This window comes from Marmota monax, unplaced genomic scaffold (assembly GCF_021218885.2).
Source record: "Marmota monax isolate L192 unplaced genomic scaffold, Marmota_monax_Labrador192_F-V1.1 WCK01_AAM20220418_F8-fsc00203, whole genome shotgun sequence".
NCBI lineage: Eukaryota > Metazoa > Chordata > Mammalia > Rodentia > Sciuridae > Marmota > Marmota monax.
In genome coordinates this window covers 2,135,552-2,159,056 of record NW_026694787.1, presented here as the reverse complement: position 1 = coordinate 2,159,056, position 23,505 = coordinate 2,135,552, and the positions used below count along the sequence as shown (strand labels likewise).

At 41.0% G+C, this 23,505-nt stretch overlaps 2 protein-coding genes across 3 annotated transcripts in view; one reads left to right on the top strand and one right to left on the bottom strand.

The window, feature by feature from the left end:
* Nucleotides 1-498: 498 nt before the first annotated feature.
* Nucleotides 499-17,580, top strand: Pdha1 (pyruvate dehydrogenase E1 subunit alpha 1). The gene is made up of 11 exons (XM_046425820.2): nt 499-660; nt 6,499-6,558; nt 7,107-7,280; nt 8,192-8,318; nt 8,985-9,076; nt 9,957-10,049; nt 10,695-10,850; nt 11,089-11,160; nt 12,651-12,718; nt 15,196-15,304; nt 15,673-17,580. Exons 1-11 carry the CDS (start codon nt 604-606, stop codon nt 15,835-15,837), a joined length of 1,173 nt encoding a protein of 390 aa, XP_046281776.1. The 5' UTR covers nt 499-603; the 3' UTR covers nt 15,838-17,580.
* The window catches only part of Map3k15 (mitogen-activated protein kinase kinase kinase 15), a 119,401-nt gene continuing 112,221 nt past the window's right edge, over nt 16,326-23,505 (bottom strand). For both annotated transcript variants that reach the window (XM_046425818.2, XM_046425819.2), the window contains 5 exons: nt 22,752-22,937; nt 22,059-22,164; nt 20,926-21,142; nt 18,447-18,559; nt 16,326-17,452 (listed from right to left, as the gene is read on the bottom strand). In XM_046425818.2, the coding sequence (XP_046281774.1) occupies nt 17,340-17,452; nt 18,447-18,559; nt 20,926-21,142; nt 22,059-22,164; nt 22,752-22,937 (735 nt within the window). In that variant the 3' untranslated portion in view covers nt 16,326-17,339. The remainder of the gene's footprint in view (nt 17,453-18,446; nt 18,560-20,925; nt 21,143-22,058; nt 22,165-22,751; nt 22,938-23,505) is intronic.

Genomic DNA, 23,505 nt, shown 5'->3' with positions numbered 1-23,505 from the left:
AGCTGGGGAATTGATTTTTGGATCCTCAAGTAAACAGGGCAGCATTTTAAAACTGTCACATGATCTTTAAAAGCAAGTCAGTGGCATAACCATTTATAGAAACTAGATGTTCTGTCATTTGGCCCCATGTGGCTAACCTTCATCATCTTGTGTACTGAGTCAAGGCTGCAAAGTTGCATCACTGGCAGGACTAAGAGTACCGTAGCACTAGCCTGCACAACTACCACCCTTCAGAAGGTAGTGCAGATAGCAAGGAGAAGGTCCCGCCTCCGGGGAGCGGGCACTTTCCCACGCAGGCGCCTTCGGGTCCCCGCCGCCTCAACTTTCCGCAGCGTGGTGACCGGAGGAGCCCACAGCCCCGCCCGTTCTGATGCTGATATTTAACAAGCGGCCTCGAGCCTTCTGGGTGGGCGGGGCAGAACGTCTGGGAGCCGTTCTGGTTGGTTCGCAGACCGGCGCGGCGCCTGACGTCGTTCGGACTCCGTCACGTCGTGTTGCGTTTAAGGCGTGGCGTCGTCTCGGGGCGCTTGAAGGAGACTTGGAGACGGCCGGCTCATCGTAAGTCGTTGGAGTCGCCGCCGCCGCTGTCGCTGCTCCTGCTCCATGAGGAAGATGCTCGCTGCAGTCTCCCGCGTGTTGGCTGGCGCTGCCCAGAAGCCGGTAAGGCGGCCTGAGCAAGGCCTAGGTGGGGCCGAGACGGGGCTGGAGGAGGGCGAACTGGACCTCCAGGCGCCCGGCTGTTCGTCGTTTGAGGCCCGGCGCCGGAAGGGGGACACGAGGGGAACCGAGGACCTTTGTTTTGACTCCTTGCGGTACCTTCTGCTCCGGGGCCCGGGATGAGAGGCGTGGAGCAGGTGCCCCGCCTGCGGGGCGGGGTAGGGAGAAGGGATTCTCGTGGAGTTTGGCTGCACCTCCTCTCCCGCTCCCCCCTCGGCCCGGCTTCGCCGGCCGAGCAGGAGGAGTGCTGGAGGATTGCCAGCCCCTGTTTACAGGACATGGAAATGGGGAGCCTAGGACTTCTGGTCGCCAGTTGACTCCACTCATGTCAAGTTTTAGTAATTTCATTGTTCTTGATCGATAGGCTGTGTAGTGCCTAATAGTAAAGAGCTTGGAATGCGGAGACTTGAGTTGTTCGGTTCGAATATCGTTCTCACCGTTTACTAACTCTTGTGACCTTAGGGAAGCACAAAAAACTTTTTTTTCCTCCCCCGACGTCCTGGTGGCTGGTTTCTTTATTTAAAAAGGAGATAATAAGAGTCTTTTCCCCATAGTGAATCTCACCAGCGTGTACATCCACAAGACTAGCATCCTAATTAGAATATGATATATTCCATGCTTGTATAATTATATCAAAATGGATTTTACTGTCATGAATAACTAAAAAGAACGACAACAAAAGAGTACTTTCCTCGTGGGGTCATCGGGAGGATTCAAGGAATGAACCTTGCCTAAACCTTTCCGAATAGTGTCTGGCACATATGTGTTGAATACAGTTGTTATTTTATGGAGTGCCCAATTTGGTATACATTTGTTAGACACATGCACTCGGCTCTGATGAGGGTTCAAACAGGGTCAGACTCGCCAAAAACAAATTTTCCTCCCTTTCTCTCTACGTTGGAGCTTTTCTTGGCAGTTACTTGAGAGCAGTCAGGGAGAGCCCAGAGAGGAAACTGCTTTTACCCTTAAACACACAGAGGCTTAGAGTAAAAGTAGCTAAGAAAACAGAAGTGATCTTAAGAGGGTAGGTGTTAAGGTTAAGACTATTTATGGCCCCAGCTTTTACATGTTCCTCATACCTAAGCTTCTAGCGTTTTGACCCTTAGGCAAAGTAAGATAGTGTTTGTTGATATAACTGTCCCAAGCTTTGACTTGTAATTCTGGTTCTAGTAATTTCCCCAGGACTAAATGCTGCTCTGGGCCTTATGGGCAAAGATTTCAAAATGTAGGAAGTGGGCTGCTCTAGGAATCCCATTGAGAAATGACAAAACACGATTTGATTAACCCATTAAGTCCCAGGTTTTCAGGTCTGAGATTATTTCAACAAAATTGACACAGGTGCATTAAAATAGGTTGAATATCAATCTAGAGATTATACATATTGTTAACATAATTGTTATATTTTAATATGATCTTATTATGTAGCTATATATTGCATACTATATTTTATAAGTGTTCCACAATTGGGCTCATGGGACAAAATGAGTTAATCAGATACTGTATTAGCATTTGAATTGTAACTGGAAGCCCACCTTCCTGTTAATGTTATGTGTGATATATTCAGTGTTTATTGATATTTTTGTTGTTGTTCTAATTAGTTATACATGACAGTAGAATGCATTTTGACATATCATACATAAATGGAGTATAACTTCTCGTTCTTCTGGTTGTACATGATGTAGAATCACACTGGTCAAGTAATCATATATGTATATAGAGTAATAATGTCAGATTCATTCTACTATCCTTCCTACTTCCATACCCTCACAATAACCCCATGATAACCTTCTTAAAAGGTTTTAAGAAGTTGAATTGGAACTTCAAACTAATAAATGCTAAATTTCATACCTTTCTAAAAGAGTTTCTGCTTTTAAGAAGTGTCATCCTCTTTGGGGATATCTGTTGATAGAGGGCAATACTAGTAGTGGAAGCTCAGAAATATCCTTAACTCTTTGCTGTTAGATGCTTGATGGAGGTTTAGTATTCTGAAAGTAAAATTTATTGTTTCTCTTATTTGCAGGTTTTTTCTCCTAAACTTAGAGTAAGAAAGTTTAATTCCAGAGATGAAGTCACCTTAGAAAGTGCTCAGTTATCTTCCCATTTGGTGGTGTCAACTCTTCAGATAATTAGTTTTCTCTGTTAGTTGTACTTGTCCTGCGCTGATTAATTAGGAACCATTCCTAGAGCTTCTAAATTTAGCAAGAACTAAAAGTTTTGCCCTTATCTTTTTAAAGGTTAGAGCAATAAATTCTTACTGTGTAGGCTTTTATTACATTTTGTAATTCTTCATATGAGTGAATGTCTTTTTCATTTCAGTATAAATAATACAAAATAGATTAAGGTTTACTTTTTTATATTATACATGTAAGAAGCCTTTCCCCACAAAGAACTGACAAATGGTAAGTAGTGGCTTGTCCAAATTCGGCAAACTTGTGTAACTAGAGTCATATCATCTACCCCTTGAAGGGAAGGAGAAAGGTTAGGCAATTGATATGATAGCTGTGACACTCTGCCTAAAACTAATTCCCTTGTCTTCCCTCCCAGGACTCTGCATGTTTCTTTCATCTTTTCACTTTTTCTTCTCTTTGTTTGCCATTCCCTCTTGAAACAGGGAGCTATGGAGATTTATCTCAGGCTTATAGATTACATTGTCTCATAGTGTTTGGCATGAAACTTTGAAATGAATTAGAAGATCCTGATTTTATTTTTTAATGAGATTGATAGTTGAAGTTATAATTTCCTGAAGAAGACTGAATTGCATTAAATTTTTTATTCTTTGTTTTATTGTTTGCATTTCTGTTTTTTGGGTTTTTTTTAATCAGGGATTAAACTCAGGGGCACTTGACCACTGAGCCACAACCCCAGCCCTATTTTGTATTTTACTTAGAGACAGAGACGGGGTCTTACTGAGTTGCTTAGGGCCTCGCTATTGCTGGCTTTGAACTTGTGATTCTCCTGTCTCAGCCTCCCGAGCTGCTGGGATTACAGGTGTGCATTGTGAGATGTATATTACCAACATTCTTTTGGCTTCTTGAGAAGTAGGAAACATTTTTAATTTACACTGGTAGAATCTGAAATTTTTGAACTATATTTCGACCTTCACTTAAATGAATCCTATGCATTTAGGAACTTAGTTTTCATTTTATTGAATAGGTTGGGTCTATGTCAAAGAGGAATCCCTTTAGGGGTTGGGGGTGCAACTCAGTGGAAAGGCATATGCTTGGCATACTTGAGGCCCTGGATTCAATCCCCAGTACCCGCCCCCCCCCCAAAAAAAAAGAATCCCATTTAAAAGAGAATATTTTTATGGCTCTCTAGAGAAAATGAATGGTAGTTGTCTTTTAAGAAATCTCAGTTAAGCTGGGGCTGTGGCTCAGCGCTCGCCTAGCACATGCAAGGTTTCGATCCTCAGCATCACATAAAAAATTAATTTAATAAAGATATTGTGTCCAACTACGACTAAAAAATATTTTAAAAAAGAAATCTCAGTTAAAAATATGATACACTCACATTTCTGATATGGCTTTTAGCCATATGTTTGCCCCTTTCACCCATTGTATCAGTGGTCCTGCTTATTTTTGAGGTTCTTAATATTGAAAAAGGGGGATAAATTAGTTTTCTGGCAATTACAGTTTTTGCCCTTCCTGTTCTTTATTTTATGTAGCACAGTTTATCATTTTTCATTGTTTTGACTTTATGATTGAGAAAGAATTTGCTTTTTGTTACCATTGCCACCTGGTTTGATCTCTACTTTTAAATTGTTCCCAAAACTGTAGTTCCTGTAGTTTTATCTGGAGATTTAGTTTTCAATACAATAGATAGTTTTGGCTCTGAAAAATAATTTAATGACCCAAAATCCATATCTGTTTCATGACTGTCAAACATCAACTTTTTTTGCTGCCTCACCCCTCAGCTTTACTTTTTCACTAATTTCTAAATTTTCTTCATTTTGAGATATATTAATGGACTCTACCTCTGTTTAACTGAAGCATTTATTTCTAGTATTTAGAGTTTTTTGTATGTGTCATTGGCCTGTTTGTTTGTTGCTTTATCAGATAGTGGTACAGTAATCCCTCCTTGTCTGTGTTTTTGCTTTCATTGATTTTAGTTATCTGTGGTCAGCTGTAGCCTGAAAAAATATTAAACAGAAAGTTCCAAAAATAAGCAGTTCAGAAGTTTTAATCTATGTACCCTTATGAGTAGTATGATGAAATCTCGCATGAGATTCAGGATGTGAATCATCCCTTTGTCCAAGATACACTTAGTATATGCTACATGCCTGTTAGTCACTTAGGAGCCCTCTTGCTTATAAAATCTACTGTCTCACTATTACAGTGCTCTATGTAGGGTTCAGTACTACCTGTGGTTTTAGGCATCTATTCTGGGTCTTGGAATGTGTAACCCCTGCAGATAAGGAGGAACTGCTATATATTGACAAGTAAAAAGATGAGTGGATAATAGCTTTCTGCCTCTTGGCTTGTTCATTTGGAGGTCCACATAGCACATCATTCTTAACTCTTCTTACCAAAAGAAGTCCAGTGCTAGAGTTAGATAGTAAAAAACAAATGCTGTATTACATGTCAGGTGTGTGTTTTATGGGATCTGATGAATGTGCTTAAGATCTCCATAAAAAGAATGTATGCTGGTTTACATGTAAGTGTATGAAAATGTGGTAGAAAGTGGCTGTTTAATATAATACAGTATCTTTGAAATCTAACCTGAATGTTAGCCACCACATAGAATACTTTTGCTGTGAACAGCTCTGTTCCCTTGTAAAAGTAGGAAGAAATCATTACCCCCAAGCGGTGACAGCTACCCAAACATCAAGAAAGAAACACTGTTTTAGAGAACATTTCTCCCTTCTTGGGCCTCAGGAGGAGCCCACCCAAGATTTAGGCTGTTCAAATTATAAAACTGTTGGCTCAAGTCTATTGTTTCTAAGTCAGTGCCTAAATATATCTTTGGTTCCATCTTGTATATTTCTCACTAATGTACTCATTTCATACTTTGAATAGTGCCAATAGTTTTTGCTAAGAGCCAAGTATATGATGCATGGCATTTTTGGTCCAAAGGTGACGCCAGCTAGCCATTGAGATGATATGATTATGTTAAGATTTGCATTCATATGGATATTGGACTCCTGCTGTTCACCTAGGCCGGCTACGGGACTCCTGGAGAGTTCCCATTGGTTGGGGAAGTACAGTAGGAGGGAGTTCCGGAGGAGGAGAGCTTGCTGCGGGTGCGGGAGGAGGCCACGTGGGTGGATCGAAAATCTTCCCGGGCGGTACCGGACATTGGCCGCAGTTTCAAAAAATAAAGTTTTGTTCCTGCTTGAGTGGCTCGTGATTTTGTGCCCAGCCAGACTGCACCAAGTTTTATTTGAAATATAATTTTAACAGTTAACCTCCAGATGAGGATATGAGGTTATGACTTAAAATAGTATAAAGCCCACAGTCTCTTCATTTTGGCCATTAATTTCATTATATTCCCACTGTAATTTTTTTTTAAAAAAACAAAGTGATCAAATGTATGGGTTTGGTTTTTGCCATCTTTCACTTTGTCTTTAGAGAGGGGTATGATCATGTTTGATTGGCCAAAGCATGGATTTATTTTGGAAGATGAGGATACCAGCATAGTGAATAGAATGGAAGAGAAGCCCATGAACATGTTGGGTCCCCTTATATTCCAGACTACATCCTGATAATTGATCAATGATAATAATGACTTTCTAAAATAACTGACACTAAAAAAAGTACTGATTTGTGTATTTTTGTCTTCTAGGCAAGCAGAGTGCTAGTGGCATCCCGTAATTTTGCAAATGATGCTACATTTGAAATTAAGGTAAGAGGTATTTTACTTCGTGATAAGTTTTTCCACAGATATACTCTGATATAGTTTTATACCTTCAGAACATTTTGATACTTATGTTTTTTTGACATTTTCTCCCAAATGTTCCAGAATCAAAGGTTCAGGGAAGTTGGGCAAAAATAAGAATTTATTCTTAGCAGTTTGTTGATGTTTCAGGGAAGGGAGGCTTAAATAATAAAACTTATTTCAAACTTTAGGATGTGACTCAGTAAAACATTCGAATAAGAAGGTTCTTAGATGATTCTTTGAGAATTGATTTTTCAATGTATAACTCAGTTGACGTCTAGGAGTTTTCATTAAAAAAAAAAAAATCTTAGAAAAATTTCCTTCCTCCAAAGCCCCATCCCTTTGCCTGGTGTGGCTTATAGATTTAAAGAGTCAGAAATAATATAAAGCATTGATGATATGCTCCTTTGCTGGTTTTTGAGTTCAGTATTATTTGCGACCAAGTTGGATCTTAGAATGAGTCAGCAGTGTTTGCGATATAGTAACTAGGGGATGACTGCCTTGCTTCATTTCAGAAATGTGACCTTCACCGGCTGGAAGAGGGCCCTCCTGTCACGACAGTGCTCACCAGGGAGGATGGGCTCAAATACTATAGGATGATGCAGACTGTGCGCCGAATGGAGTTAAAGGCTGATCAGCTTTATAAACAGAAAATCATTCGTGGTTTCTGTCACTTGTGTGATGGTCAGGTAAGTGGTAGGTTTCTAATAAAACCATGTTTATTTAGGTAAGGTTCCTATTTTTTGATTTTTCACTTTTTTTTTTCAGAAGGATTTGAAGTTGGTATTTAAAATTAAAAGTAGAATACCAGAACCTGCTGTGAAGCTTAGGTTAAGCATTCATTCACATAAAACATTGCCAATTTCCTGTATGCATTCTTAGAATTTTCCTAATTTAAAACATTCTGACAGGGGTTATAGCTCAGTGGTAGATCACTTGTCTAGCATGTGTGAGGTACTGGGTTCTATCCTCAGTACCTCATACAAAAAATAAATAAAGGTATTGTTTAAAATAAAACAAAACTTTCTGACATTGCAATCACCTGTACTGTGTATACTCCTAGGAGAAAAGGTTATTTTGTTGGTTTGTTGTTTTGTGGGTTTAGGCCAAAGGTTACATACTCAAATGTCTATAGGGGCCAGTTAGATAGGATCAATGAATGAAAATGATTGGATATACAAAACATGGGGAATGGTGACAGACTAGGGTTGAATGGGGCAGTATGCCTGTCCAGAAGGGTGCCATGCTATGGTTTCGGCTAGTTGGTGCCAAATGGAAATAAGGGGCTAAGGCTTCATAGTGTTTTATTTCTCTGAGAAAAAACAAGTCTCAGTTTTCATGTTACATCCCCTCAGTATTTTAACATTCACATCTGACTTAGGATCTTTCATTGTACAGGCATATCTGTGGATTGTTTATGGCTTCTGATTAGGGCCTTACCCTCCACTGTTTTTGAAGGAAAAAAAAAGTCACTTTCTGTAGTTACTAATGAGTTTTAGCCCACATAACATAATGTTTCATAATATTTGGTCTAATAGAAATCTTTTTATCCAGAAATGAGTATGAAGTATCATGTTGGTTTCTTCTTCCTTTAATGCAGGAAGCCTGCTGTGTGGGCCTGGAGGCTGGCATAAATCCCACGGACCACCTCATCACAGCCTACCGGGCTCATGGTTTCACCTTTACTCGAGGCCTTTCTGTCCGAGAAATTCTTGCAGAGCTAACAGGTTTGCTATGGATTTATAGAAGGGAAGAGAATGAATTAAATTTTCAGATATTTCACCATTAAGGTGCTAACCATTGTAAGTTAGTGCTAAAACCTTTTTGAATTTAAAATTAAAAACCCCCCAAAATCCTCTGATTTGATGTTTAGGTACATTTGTTGTCCTTGGGAGTAAACTAGCCATTTGTAAAGTCATCTAGTCCCTTAAATGAAAATTTTATAAATCAGAGTGCAGTCATCATCATCAAGCCTGCCAGTAGAAGTAAAGCAGTAATGGTAAAGTAAGTTGGGTTGAAGCACTCCCTGGTACACGGTGTAGATTCTAGCAATCTTTAATATTCCTGTTTTCTTTGTCCCTTTGACTCTTGAACTGTTTAGTTTACCAATGTAGAAAAGTCAGGAGATACATTTTGACTGGCCAAAAAAGAAGTCCTGACTACTATACTGAACATCTGAAGGCAACTAAATGACTAGAGAACAGGTGTGATTGGAATGAATGGTCAAAGACATGGAATTAGTCTCCTTCCTTATCAAAGGGCAGGGAGACAAGGAGGAACATGTTTACATGGAGGGACAGAGGCTTTTGGGGATTGAACTGGTCTCAGAGTAAAGACTTGGGTGTGGTTTTATGACTTTGTTTTTTCATGAGTGTGTGTTCTGCCCTTTCTAGGACGAAGAGGAGGCTGTGCTAAAGGGAAAGGAGGATCGATGCACATGTATGCCAAGAACTTCTATGGGGGCAATGGCATTGTCGGAGCTCAGGTAGTCAAAGATGAGGATCGTGTGCTTTTGTAGATATGGTCCTGGCCATGTCTTCAGAAACTTTTGACACCCCAGAGAACTTCTCTCTGAAGGATTTTAGTACTGTGGGGGCTTGGTTTGCTTTTAAATCCCTATTGCTTCTTAAGTTGCCATTTGAACAATTAATAAGTAGATTTGGATAGTGATTTACAATTTATTCATTTTTATGTTTAACAAGTAGGCAAAGAGCCTCTAGCAGAACTATCCCTTCACTTTCCTCTATATTTCAGCACATTAATTACTTCATCACATCAACTTCACCTGCCTCTGCCTTGTCCTAGCTCCTAACACTAAAAGAGGTGGGCAGTCAGGATTTTAGGGGCCTACTAATGATCCAAAGCCAGCCTCTATCAGTAGGGAGTCCTTGCCCTCATCAGTTATTGAGTGATGAAAAATTAATAGCATGCAATATACCTAATAGAGTAAGATTCTGTTACATATATTTTAAACCTATGTTTCATTTTTTAATTCTTTACGGTTAGTAGTTGAATCTTTTTAAATTTATTTTTATTGTAGTTGAATACAATACCTTTATTTATTTTTATGTGGTGCTGAGGATTGAACCCAGGGCCTCACACGTGCTGGGAGAATGCTCTACCACTGGAGCTACAACCCCAGCCCAGTAGTTGAATCTTTAAATACAGATAAGTCATTGCCTACTGGCCAAAATAGAATATGCTATATATCAGGGTGGGTGAACCAGAGACAGGGTTGGGGTAGGAATAGTGTGTAGCAATAGTGTTATTTCTGTCTCAAATTCTGTCCAGGAGTTAAAATTTAGAGCATTACTCCTCTCATGGATTTCTGTGGTTCCTTTCTTGGTCATCCTTAATGTTATTAGGTGCCCCTGGGAGCTGGGATTGCTCTGGCCTGCAAGTACAATGGAAAAGATGAGGTCTGTTTGACTTTATATGGTGATGGTGCTGCTAACCAGGTATGTGTCTATTAACTTTGTAACAACAATTAGTTTCGGTTCCAAAGTATTGAATGTTCAAAGTTGAGCTTGTAAAGAAATAGTATATGGCTTATTGGTTAAAATAGTATTTCATATGTCAAATTAGCCTTTGATTTTCTGACCAAGATAAGAGATTTACTCCTGGGCACATTTTACCCCAAACCTTACAGGGGCACTTCTTGTGAAGGAGCTCTTCTATGCTGTACATTAGTGCTTCTCAAATGTTCTGTGGTGACGGGCTGGGTATTATAGATGCTGTTTCACTCTGGTTATCCAGTGGGTTGTATAGATTAACAAAGCATAAAACTAGGTAGCTTTTACATGTTGATCTTTCCAGTGTATTCTGTACTAGTAGTGAGGCCCCAGAGAAACAAGTAATGGTATTTTCTCCCCTTAGTTGCAAGAGTATGATGCCTGCCGCTTTTCCCCACCATCCCAACACACACACACACACACTCACACACTCCTTTCCCTCACCACCAGAAACTTGGTTTTAGATGATGAGGCTTTTCAGTCTTTATGAAAGCACTCTATGCCAGGCAGAGCAACAACTATTGGGATGATGATGAAGTCTAGAGAAATGAGCAAAATGAAACCATTTCAACTTTTTATAATTACTTACAGGGTCAGATATTTGAAGCTTACAATATGGCAGCATTGTGGAAATTACCTTGTATTTTCATCTGTGAGAATAACCGCTATGGAATGGGAACATCTGTTGAGAGAGCAGCAGCCAGCACTGATTACTACAAAAGAGGCGATTTTATTCCTGGGCTTAGGGTAAGGACATCTATTTGTAGAGCCAGGGCCACATCCTCTCAGCTAGATACCCTCATATATACTCTTGGTGATCTTAGACTTTCTTAGATATGAGCAGGTCATATAAAAGTAAAATGGGGGGCTAGAGTGCTTGCCCAGCATGTGTGAAGCCCTGGGTTCTATCCCCAGCACTCTTTAAAGAAAGAAATAGGTAAAATGGGTTTGGACAGTTGGATTTATGTTCTGTTGCTATTAACAGGTGGATGGAATGGATATCCTGTGTGTCCGAGAGGCAACAAGGTTTGCGGCTGCCTATTGTAGATCTGGGAAGGTAAGACTCCCCAATAACTTTGTCTTAGCTAAAAATTTCTTAAGTTAAGATTTCCCATGTGCCTCTGGTTGCTAATTGAAGTATATGAAGTAGAAGCAGAGTCCAGGCAGGTGAATGGAGTCCTATGAATAGCATGGTCTTGGTAGCTCACATCCTGGGAAACATTTTACTTTTCCCCCATTTGAGGTCAGTCTTCTAGTGTTTCCTCAGTATTTCACCTCTGTCTTCCATCATGATGATCTATTTTTGTTTTGGTTAATTGCTCACCCACCCACCCATTAATTATAAGCCCCTTGAGTGACCAGATCAGGGATTGCCACAATGCCCAGCATAGGATTTTGCTTATTAAGTGTGTATAGCTATGAGAAAGAAAACAATGAAATTGGCCTAAAAAGAGGTTTAAGTACCTTCATTGCTCTCCTTAAATCATTGTTCCACAGCTGAGAAAGCACAGCCCTATGGTTACCTTTTAGTGGCGTGCCATGTGTATATTTGGGCAGTAGTGTAAATCATATGTGAATAGTAATGATGAAAAAGTCAGGATGGAGGGAAAGGAAATTAGGAGGGAGATGAAGTGATGAGCTAGAGGAGGACTAAGGTGATAGATTGACTGCAGTGGGCTGAGCAGTCCATATGAAGACTGTAAGACTAGGAGCCAGATCCTCAGGTATGTTTCCCCATCTCTTCCAATTCCTGAGAAGAACATTTGGAGTCCAACCCTGGGTGAAAACATGGTCAGTTCATAGAATATTTTGATTTAACCTGACCAAAGCCTGATCTTGGAACTATGGGAGGGCCTAGAAATCCCCTTTATCACCCCTGGCCCAATGCACTGTGATTCCAAATGACTACAAGATGACATTACTAAAAGACTAAATGAATAAATGCCAAAATGAATCCACCCTCACCTGTCAGTGTTTATAGCCTTGCCAAAGTAGGCTAGTGTAGTATGCGCAAGCTGCTTGGTGTGATGCACAGCTGGGCTAGCCAGACTCCTAGCAGAGTTGCAAGCTTTAGATATCAAAGGTCACTGGTGCCTGCCAGCTTTCTGTTAAACCAGCAAAGTCTAGGTGAAGCTGGATTGGTGGCTGGTCCCTGTAAGAAACACTGCATCATAAAATGAGCAAAGTTGTTTAGGTGCAAGTGGAAATCACTTAGTGTCCATGGGCTCTGACATGTTCAGTGATTAAAAACAAATTGTTGGCAGAGTGCTTTAAGTTCTGTACACTGAGCTATACCCCCAGAGACCAAGTTCTGAGGCTGGCCTCAAGCTTATACAGTCCACACTGTACCTGGCTTTAAGTTCCTATTAAAAATGAGAAGGATGAAATGTGCCATAAATAATAAGAAATCCTTGACCAGGTGATTTATAGAAGATTGGATGAGAATATATTGTATGCTGCAAGGGTCTCTATTTGAGGCTGTGAATTGTTGGCATTACTGGTCCTGGTCCCCTTATCTTACCTAACAATTTATGGGTTCCATTTTAGGGTCCCATCCTGATGGAGCTGCAGACTTACCGTTATCATGGACACAGTATGAGTGACCCTGGAGTCAGGTATAGTCATGGGAGATCTGGGTGTGGTTTTCAAAGAGGATGGGCTTGGATTAGTGCTGCTCACATGAAATTACTTTTGTTGATATCAAGTAGTTATTTGAGTCTTAGTCTGAAAGCTGTACTACTAATAAATTGGTTCCAATATAGAAAGCATTCAGAAAGTCCCTGGATGTTAGCAAGAGCAGTAATTTTTTTTTTAAAGCATATAACTAAATTGTAGAGGGAAATTGTTAGATAAAACAGGTATGATGGGAGAGTAATGTATTTGGAGGCATTTAGCTTATGTAGGCATTATCCCAAATTCACTCATGGCATACTGTACCTGAAGAGAACCAGGATTTGGAAATATTCTGGCTGGGAGGGAGGTGTTCAATAGGTTGAAATATCAAAAGAGCTAGGTTACATTAGGAAGGTGTGAGTTTTCCTTTTTCACTTATATCTCATATAATTCTGCAGTCACAGACTCAACACAATTAAAAGTCAATTTAGTCAAAGTCTATTGTACAAATTAAGTGTGAAAATATACTTTGATTTGTTTTTTTTTTTTTTAAGGTAGAACACTTCCTTTTAGTGTTATTTCAGATATATACAAGAATCAGAAAACCTGGTGTCTTTTAAGTAATTGCTGGCCATGCTTTGTTTGCGGTTCTAAGGGAGAAAGGCAAAGTGATTGGCATTGATACCCCAACCCATGTAAAATATAATAGCCTGTTTAGAGCAGAAAAAGCCATCAGGGAAAAAGTTACAACAGGAGACTGCTACTAACCTTTCTATCACCAGAGGGCATAAGTGTCCAACCAACAGCACCACCTCCATATGCTGGGAGGCTCCCAACCCCCGCAGTTGATAGTTGGGATCCTGAGACAGGATCTCAAATATTAACATGCCCTGTATTTGAGGCAGGAGGGCAGCGAATTCACCATGCTTTAAATTTCAAAACAGTGAAGCAGCTAAAAGAGGCTGTAACAACCTATGGTCCTCAAGCACCCTTCACTGTAAGCTTGGTCGAATCCATTAACAACTTGAACATGACACCAGTAGATTGGGCTAATATGTGTAAAGCTGTGCTAAATTGAGGACAATACCTGTTATGGAAGGTTGCCAATGAGGAATTTTGCAAGGAGATGGCTAGGCGAAATGCAGCAGCTGGTTATCCTCAGAGAAATCTAGATATGTTGTTAGGAAAGGGACCTTATGAGGATCAGCAGCAACAAATTGCATATGATCCTGGCGTATACGCACAAATTGCTGCAGAGGTGGTTAGGGCATGGAAGACTTTACAAGGACATGGAGGGTTTACAAGGTCAATTATCTAAGGTAATACAAGGAGCTAATGAACCTTATGCTGAATTTGTAGATAGGCTTATTCAAACAGCTACCAGAGTTTTTGGGAATACAGAACAAGCAATGCCATTAATAAAACAACTGGCTTATGACCAAGCAAATCGTTGGTGCAGAGAAATCATTAGACCATGCAAACATGAAGATTTAACCACATATATTAAATTATGTAGAGACATTAATGAACAAGAGCAGGTCGTGGCAGCTGCAGTAAAACAGGCTTTAGATGCCAGAGACATTAATGACAAGGGCAAATTGTGGCAGCTGCAGTAAAACAGGCTTTAGATGCCAGGCCAAGAACATGCTACAATTGCCCCATAGGAGGAGGGTTTAACAAAACTAGGTATCAAAGGAGTAGAATACCGGGTATTTGCCCACGATGCCGTAGAGGGAGACATTGGGCTAATGAATGCCGCAATCTGGCTGGGCACAATTCAGGAGCCATTTGTCAAAAGAAACTAACTTTATTTTTAGAACCACACACGCCAAACAAAACAGCTCCTCAGGAAAAACCCTCAGAGCCCAACTGCCACCACCGGCTTCCCACAAGCCTCTCAACCTCCCCCACTCCTCCTGCTTTTGAGGCCGATTGGCTGGGTTGTGTGGGCGGAGCCAAAAAGTCCCCCAATGAGCAGCTCCGTGGTCTGAAAGGGCAGGGAAACAGCCCAATGAGCATCACCGCAGAGGAGCCAATCAGCTAGAAGTTGCTGGGGCCGCTGTGAGCCCATCATCAGCTGGCAGTCTGAAAGTTTGCTGGGGCCCCTTCGGCTGTGGCTCTCAACATCTCCCCCTCTCTGTTTAAACCCAACCCATGTAAAATATAATAGCCTAAAGGAGTGGGACAGGTGACACTTCTTTTGTACTCTTTTAGATCAAAGAAGCAAACCAGAACTTGGCCCCCATTGTGAGAATGCCAGAGAAGCCCTATGAGTTTCAGCATACTGTTTTGCTATAGAAGATAGAAGCAGCTCTTACAGGCTGCTTTCTTGTGTTTTGGAAGTATAACTCTGCTCTTCTCACAGTAACATTAGTGTTGATGTGTCCCTTCCTCTCAGGAATGTACTCAGACTTCACCTAGCTATCTGCCCCACTGGAACTGTTCTTACACCTATCACTGTGTTTCTTTCCTCATACAGTTACCGCACACGAGAAGAAATTCAGGAAGTAAGAAGTAAGAGTGACCCTATAATGCTTCTTAAGGATAGAATGGTGAACAGCAATCTTGCCAGTGTTGAAGAATTAAAGGTACATTCACTCTTAGTGGTTTAAGTCTGGCTTTAAAGGTGGCTCTCTTTCCTCCCTCCCACAAAAAGTTGCCACCTCTGGGTAACCACAGAGTCTTGATTTGTTCAAGCCTGGGAAAATGATATGACAGGGAATAATTCTGAAATCTCATAGGGCTGTTCTTTATTAAGATTAGGTGGGGTGGGCAGCGAACTAAGTAGTGAAAGTATGATTATCACAGATCATATTGGCAAAAAGCCTTTTTTTGCACTTTCCCCCGTAGCACAGTTTGTACAGTCCCTGGATTGTTATCTTCCTGTGGAGATAAACAGGTGCTACCCAAGCTGCTGTTAATTTAAAAATTTCTTGCACTGTAATCCAATGTTTAGGAAATTGATGTTGAAGTAAGGAAAGAAATTGAGGACGCTGCCCAGTTTGCCACAGCTGATCCTGAGCCACCTTTGGAGGAACTAGGCTACCACATCTACAGCAGCGATCCACCCTTTGAAGTGCGTGGTGCCAACCAGTGGATCAAGTTTAAGTCAGTCAGTTAATGGGAGACGTGTGTAATGATGGGCTATTTGTCAGCAACTATAAGGAACAGCGTTGTCAACTTTAATAAATAGCATGTAAATTAAATTGAAGGGAGAGTAAGTGCATGCAGTTTTGTATATTATTGTGTTAGAAGATGTTGAGTGCTTGAGTGTTTTGTGATTATTATATTATTGTATTACCTATTTCAGATCTACAAGTCTAATAGAGTTTAACCTTCTCCCAAATAGTTGTTTGTCTGGTCACTAGAAGGAAGAACACTTCCTTGTGTACCTGTTCCAACCCTGCCACCTGTTTTGGCTATGCCCTGAGAAGACGCAATTCTGGCATTGCACAGCTAAAGCCATCATTTCTTCATATTTTTTTTATTATTATAACCAGGCAACAGGTGAAAGGCCAAACAACTAGTTTTCTCCATTTACACATCAGTGGTTACAGTCCTATCACATTTAGGTTCTATACTAGTTAATAATGCTTACCCTACAACACCTGTCTCATTTTAAACTACCATTGTATTTAAAATAACAGAATGCTGAGTCTCTTTTTCTGAGATTCTCCTAATACTCTAGGATATCAAAACTAAAGCTCACTATTCACATTACATACAGTTCTATATAATCTTTAAAACATTCATAAATAATAGGTTTTTAAAAATGACACAAAAAAATGACAAACTTCAGATTCTTGAATTAATTGAACACATCTTTTTCTTGTGTAAACTGAGCAGAATTTGTGCATACATGTACAGAAGAAGCTTTAACCACAAGCAGGAGGATATGTGCTCACTGTGTCCTCCTGGCTTAGCTGAGTGTGATTAAGCCTAGTCCTCTGTCACTGAGGACTCCTGAGCCTGCCTTCTGTACTGGGAGACTGCGTGCCACAGACGACAGAGGACACCACCACTGTGGAACAAAGGAGTTACCATAAGAAAGGCAAAGTTCCAACTGACAACCCCAAAACTAATCTAAGATTGGCCACCTACTCTTACAAATGCAGTCCCATTTTAATTTAGATAATGAACAAAACCAAAAATATGTTCTCTTCCTGTGTGAATATAATCCTTGAGTGCCAGCAGTGCTAGGACATGGTATTAGAAGAGTGCACAGGAGCGCTGATGGATTGGTGTAGAGGTGGCTATTTTAAATGACATGGGAACAAGACCACGGGAGGGGTTGGGTCTAGTGCACTGGTACCTCATGCCCAGCCCAAACCTGCCAAGATTTTGGAGGGAGAAGAGGTAGTATGTTTTCAAAGACACTGGAAAGGGAATGAATTTCAAAGAGGGGAAGTTACCAGCACTATTGCCTACTTTAATATATTTACCCAGAAAAGGTTCTAATAAGCCGTTTTGAAGCTCTTACCGTAGTCTAAGGCATCGTAAGTCTTCCTTAGTGATATCGTTAAGAATATCAGAAAGTGTATAATTTTCTTCAACAATCTGAAACAAAGATCAAATACATAAGAAATAAGCAGCTTTTAAGAATATCATAGGAATAGTTTTTGGTTATAAATTTACCTTTTCAATTGTATTTGCATCTGTTCCTTGCAGTTGTAGCCAGTCTATAAGCTCTTTATCTGTTCCCTGCCTAGGAGGGGGTGCTAGGTTCTTTGTCATACCTGTAACAATTAGAAATTTGTTTCATTGTATATTAATTGTAACCATAAAACTCTTAAAAAGTAACTATCCATAATATAAAATGTGGTATGAAAAGATGTATTAAACCTGTGTCATTGATCTGCTCTAATATGTTTTATACAATTCCTAGTTCTTAAACTGACTTTCCAGAGAGAACTACCCTTACCTCAGCACCTTAAGTTTGTAATCCGATGTTGTCTTACTTTAAATGTTTAAAAAATGACCTTTCTTCAGGTGCACAGCCCTAACTACACTGAAAATCAGGTGAAATAGGTAGATTTTTACATTACATCGGCGCTTATGTAGTCCATACCCCAAGAGGTAGCTATAGCCCACAAAAGGAGAAAGTCAGATATACTGACATATAATTTGGACAGTAAACCACCCTTTTTAGATTTACTTTTGACAAACTCGGTCATGTAACTACTACCACAATTGAGATACAGATATTTCCATTACTCCACAAAGTTCTCATGTGTTCTCGCATAATCCGTCCCCTCTCCTATCCATTCTGATTTGTTTTTTGCCCCTGAAGCTCTTGTCTTTTCCAGAGAACTGTGTGAATGGAATCGGTTCTTTCACTTACCATACTGCAAGTATCAGTAGTTCCCTTTTTATTATTGAACAGTATTCCAGAATCTACTAGAGTCCTGGTTTAATAGAAGGTAATCTCAAATTTTTTTCAAGGCTGGCTAAAATATTAGGCAGGTTTTTTGGGGGGCGGGGGGAGTGGGTAATCAGGGATTGAACTCAGGGATACTCGGCCACTAAGCCACATCCCCAGTCCTATTTTGTATATTTAGAGACAGAGTCTCACTGAATTGAGTTGCTGAGGCTGGTTTGAACTCGTGATCCTCTTGTCTTAGCCTCCTGAGCCTCTGGGATTACAGGCGTTCGCCACCGTGCCCAGCTCAGCAGATTTTTAGTTTGTCTTTCTGACACACCTTAGTTAGAGTTACATGAACAATGACTCACCATTATAATTGAATTGTAATTGAAGGTGATATAATTCTTGAGTTTTCTGTTCTAGCGTTTGCCGTAGAAGATTCTGGTACTCTCTCTCTTTTTGGACTAGGTGTTCCAAGAGTCTGGTTTAAAAAAAAAGCATCATTAGCTCAGTACTATCCAATTCAACTCAAACATTTGTTTAACATTAAGAGATTGTTGGGATTATGCCTTTAAATTTTTTTTTTTTTTCAGTCAGCTCAGGGGGAAGCAGATTTGTTTCTTCAGAGTTCTGTTAACCAGGTTTCAGCTTATGCAGGGGAACCTACCTTTTCTCATTTAACAACAAAGACCAGCACTTGGAACGTGGGTACATTTTATATTATTGAAACCCTAGCCACCAAGGTATTTTGGAAGAAGATCCCAGAGATTCCCTCGCCCCTCCCACCATGCAATAATACAGTGAGTAGCCAGTCATCTATGAAGTTGCTAGCCCTTGATCTTGGACTTCAGCCTCCAGAACTGGGAGAAGTAAATTTGTTGTTTGTAAACCACCAGTTGATGGTATTTTGTAATAGCAGCCTGAACCAGACTTAAACAGTTTTGTCTCAAAGTATATCATGAACTAGAAGTTAATCTGATGTCGATCAGTACAACTAAGCCAGAAGGATTACTTGATTCCTTAAGCTTGTCTCCCTAAGATACAGTAGCTGAAAATAGGTTACCCTCCTTCTTTGGAGGGAGCTGAAGCAAGGGGACAGCTGCTGGTTGAGGAGAGCCAGAGTTCCACAGGGCAGAACTACTAACACTGAATATCTATGCAGAATCCAGGATTGCACAACACTTAGTGGATTAGGTCATTTAGGCCTTAATACCACTCAGAGCTGAAGTATTGAGGCACTGAGTCACTAAACAATTCACCCAGAGTCACAGAAACTGGGCTTTCCCCATCAGGACGGTCTCCCTGGGACAAGACGGTCTCCCTGGGACAAGAAAGAGTTTGGCACATCTGAGCCTCCAACTTCTGGGTCCTTTCCATGCCAGCTTGGATAATATGCCTGGGAGAAGGGAAGCAGGACTGGTAGACTGGAGCCATGTTTACCTTCTTTTGTTTGCTTATGTACCTAAAACACGAGATTAGTTTTGTTTTAACTGCATGTTCTTTATGTATATTACTCATGCTGGTGAACTAGGGATATAGAACTAAGCTTTATTTGGATTAGTAAAAGTTAATCATTGATGTTTAACTCTGAGAAGTCAGTGCAACAATGTGTAAACAGATGAGAACACAGGTACCTCTGGATGATTCAGTGACAGAATGGTATGGGGAGAGGCAAACACTCCTGCCCCAGCAAGGAGTAAATTTTTCTAGTGAGGAATTCCAACCCCCTACCCCTGGCCTTGCCTATATCTTTGTCAAGCAGTCTTCTTCCTACCAAAGTGAAGGAGACAATTTTAGCCCGTGCTTGGTCCCCTTCAGTGCAAAGCGTTTTCAGGCCTGTCATTGGGACAGACTAGTTATCTCCAGTCACATCACAGACCATCCTGCTACAGCTCTGCCCAACTGCTGCATGGTCAAGGCATTTGCCACAGGATGGGCAGGCTGCCCAAGAGCCGCTTTGTTAGTTAGCCATTCACATTAATGTGCTGAATGCTGTTTAACCAATTCCTGAGTCTACTAAGAATAGAAAATAATGGCATGACTGAACAGTGGAGAGGAATGACCTTTGATCCCACATATAACTGAATTGGGAAAAAAAGTTTTGAAGAACACTAAGTTTTACTACCAATTTCATGTTTGTCATCTTCTTAAAATTTTGCCACCACTACTATTTACTTAAGATTTCAGGTCTGTTAAAGAAATGTCTAGAAATTAAACCTGAAATATCCTGGGGGTTTGCACAATTTTTCATCCAAAGTATATACATCCAGCACCTTCTCTCCCAATAACAGTTTGCCATAGCTGTAGATTCTAATTGTTTTAAAAGCTCATTGATTTTTGCATTTTGATTTTGATTGATGCTTATGAAACACCTGTTGGATACCAGGAAGTAAACAAAATAGACCTGGGCATTGGGGGAACATTATGATGATGCCAGGGTACCCTGGTTGGGAAGGCAGTTCATTGATACCTGCCTGGGGAACGTGACAAATTACCAGGAAGACATGAGAGGGCAGACTTCCTTGGGATCAGAGTCCATCATCCATAACGAAGTGCAAACACCCCCAAACTCTGCTACTACAGATGTCTACTGAGCATGCCAGGCCATGTGCCATGCCAGGATCCCATCTTGGTAAAGATACAGAAAAGAGTTAAGGTACTGCTGTCTTTAGTATGGTTCCCTGTGGCCTGTGACAAGGCCCTATACTTATTCCTAATATTAAAGGAAGGCATTCTAGTTCCTCAGCTGAAACTGCACATAAAACCTTGCCCAGTTCATTGATGGTAAAGACGTGAGGCTCCAAACAACTCAACTCATTCCAGACTGAGGGCCTGGAAGGTCATCACCTGTTGCTCTCCTGCCTGAGCTTGCTCAGCTGGAGGCTCAGGTGCTGCTGGTGGGGCTGGGCCTCCTCGGCAACAGCTGCACTAGGTCTTCTCCCTCCCGATGCCACATGTGCTTCGCTTCCAGGCAGGTCTACTAAGGGATAGTCGTCTTCCACTTCATCTGTGTCCTTATCTACCCCTTCGGTCTCAGACGTAGGCTCAAAGTGAGCTCGGAGCTCTGTGAAATCATAGACCATGGTTATCATGGCATTTAGCCCACGTCCTGTGCCACCAAATGAGGCTACTCAAGGGGAGTGTGCTAGCTTTATAAAAGGAGAGAAGACAATTCTGTTTGGTTCCCTGCACCATAAAAATGATCCCTCCCAGTTTACACAAAGATGTAAGGAGGTTAGTCAAGGAGGCTTTACAAAGATACAACCAGGCGAATACTTGCTTAGAGCAGGAACATGGGGTTCACATGCCCCTCCTGCCAGTTGAGCGTAGGCTACAGAGCATTCAGGAGAGCAGACAGAAGATGAACAGTAAAGTCCCAGAGTAAAGAGAGGAAGAGGCCAGGTCCATAGAACCCTTCTAAAGCCTCCCATTACAGGAAGAAGTATCACAGAAGGGGAAGTGACTTTGCCATGAAGTTGCTCTAACATTTCCAGAAATAAGTCTACAACAGCCCAAAACTGGGCTGGGGGCATAGCTCAATAGCTCAGGTAGAAGGCATGCTTGATAGGAATGGGGCCTTGGGTTTGATCCCCAGCAGGGGGGAAAAACACCCCAAATTCCTATAGCTACTAGAAGATAATTCAGAGAGAGGAAAAAGAAATGGAGCTGTTTTCTTTTCAACTATCTAGCAAGCATTTGTGAGCACACACACTGAAATGGGTACCATAGCACTGGAAGATCCCTGCCTTTTTACATGATGCATTTGTAAGTAGTCACTTTCATTACACTCAGGGGACACATAAGTAAGTACCATATGTTCTTATCATAGACTGTTCAACTTTGATGGGATCTATGACAGCATTCACTTTACTGCAGGATTGTATAAAGCCAACAGGGGAAAAAAATGATTGTTGAATGCAGAGAATAATTCTGGTCTTTGTTAAAGCCTGATGCTGACCTTGACCTCAGAGGGCACTTACCTGGGATAAGAATGGTGATCGCAGCTTGCACTGCTCTGCGGATGATGTTATCCATTGCAAACATCCAGTGGGGCCTAATTAAGTGGTTCCTCAAAATTTTATTTACCTAAAAATCACAAAAATCCAGATTTCTAGTCTGTTGTGCTTTAAGAAAGTCAAGTTCTAATTCTAATTTGCCTTTACTCTGAGATTGAGTATTGGCAATGCTGCCATGGAGCTTTGTCTGACACATTTCTTCTGAACCCAGTCTTCCTCTAGGCTGCCCTAAGTCACGTTGGAGTCTAGAAGATGTGTACAGCAATGGGATTGACATCACAGGACCTCTTCATTGTTTATTCAACATTTATTGAACACCTAGGAAATGACAGATTGCACTGGGGGCTGGGGACACGAAGATGAACCAGATAGTCTCGGGCCTGAAAGAATTCATATCTGTTTGGGCAGACACATAAGCTTAAAGTCTACACCTACTTGCTGCCAGATGCCATATGCTCCTAAATCGTATTATGTTCTCTATGGCCAAAGGCAATCAGCCCACTCACTCAGGTGACATTTCCTATACCTACCTACATCTTCAGTGTTTAGGAGGAGCTGCTAAATTTCAGCATTCAGGTGTAAATAGATGAGAAGAAATGGGGGCTATGGGAGAAGATGGTGATTATCATGTTCTCCAGGGTCAGATGGAACACTTACAGCATCCTGAAATCCAAACAGTACCAGGTGAATCTGATTGATGGATGAGCTGTCAAAATCCAGGTCCACCTTCAGCTTTGATATTGTGGATGCCATCACCCTGTGCTCTGGGGAGCGAATGAAGTCTCTCAAGATCCCGATTATTTGCTTGATATGACCAACTGAGAGATGCAACTCCTCTGAGCTCTGACCACACATACACACAAACATGAATCATTTTCATTGAATGAGTAAGGGAAGGGGGATAGAAAATTCAAAATGTATTGTGGGAAACTAGACTGCCCATTTGCTAACAGAATTGTGGAATCCCTTGGGGAAGAAGGAGCCTTTGTTCTTAGAATTCCCTCTATTTCCTTCCTGGGGGCGGGGGGGGGGGGTGGGTCTTCTGGCAAGCACACATCCTCACCTTTAAGTCCCACTGAATGATTCTACCTCCTGTTTGACCCCTCATCAAAAGGCCTAGTTTACAGTGTGGCAGTGACCTCTTACTAAAAGGACCTTCCCCATCCAAAATAAAGATAGGGGGATCAGTATACTACTGCTGTGTCCTAGTTAAAACTCAAATCTTTTCATCCATAACCATTCTCCATAAAGTGGCTGTTCTCCCAGATTCTGAAGGCAGCTTTAGCATGTCCTACAGCTGGGGCTTAACTCCACCCTAGGCCTCAAAACCAAGATGATAAGAGGCCAGAGGCTGGAAGCCCTTCAGCTTCCTGGTGTTTCTGCTGTCATGTGGCTCTTTCTCCACCAGGTG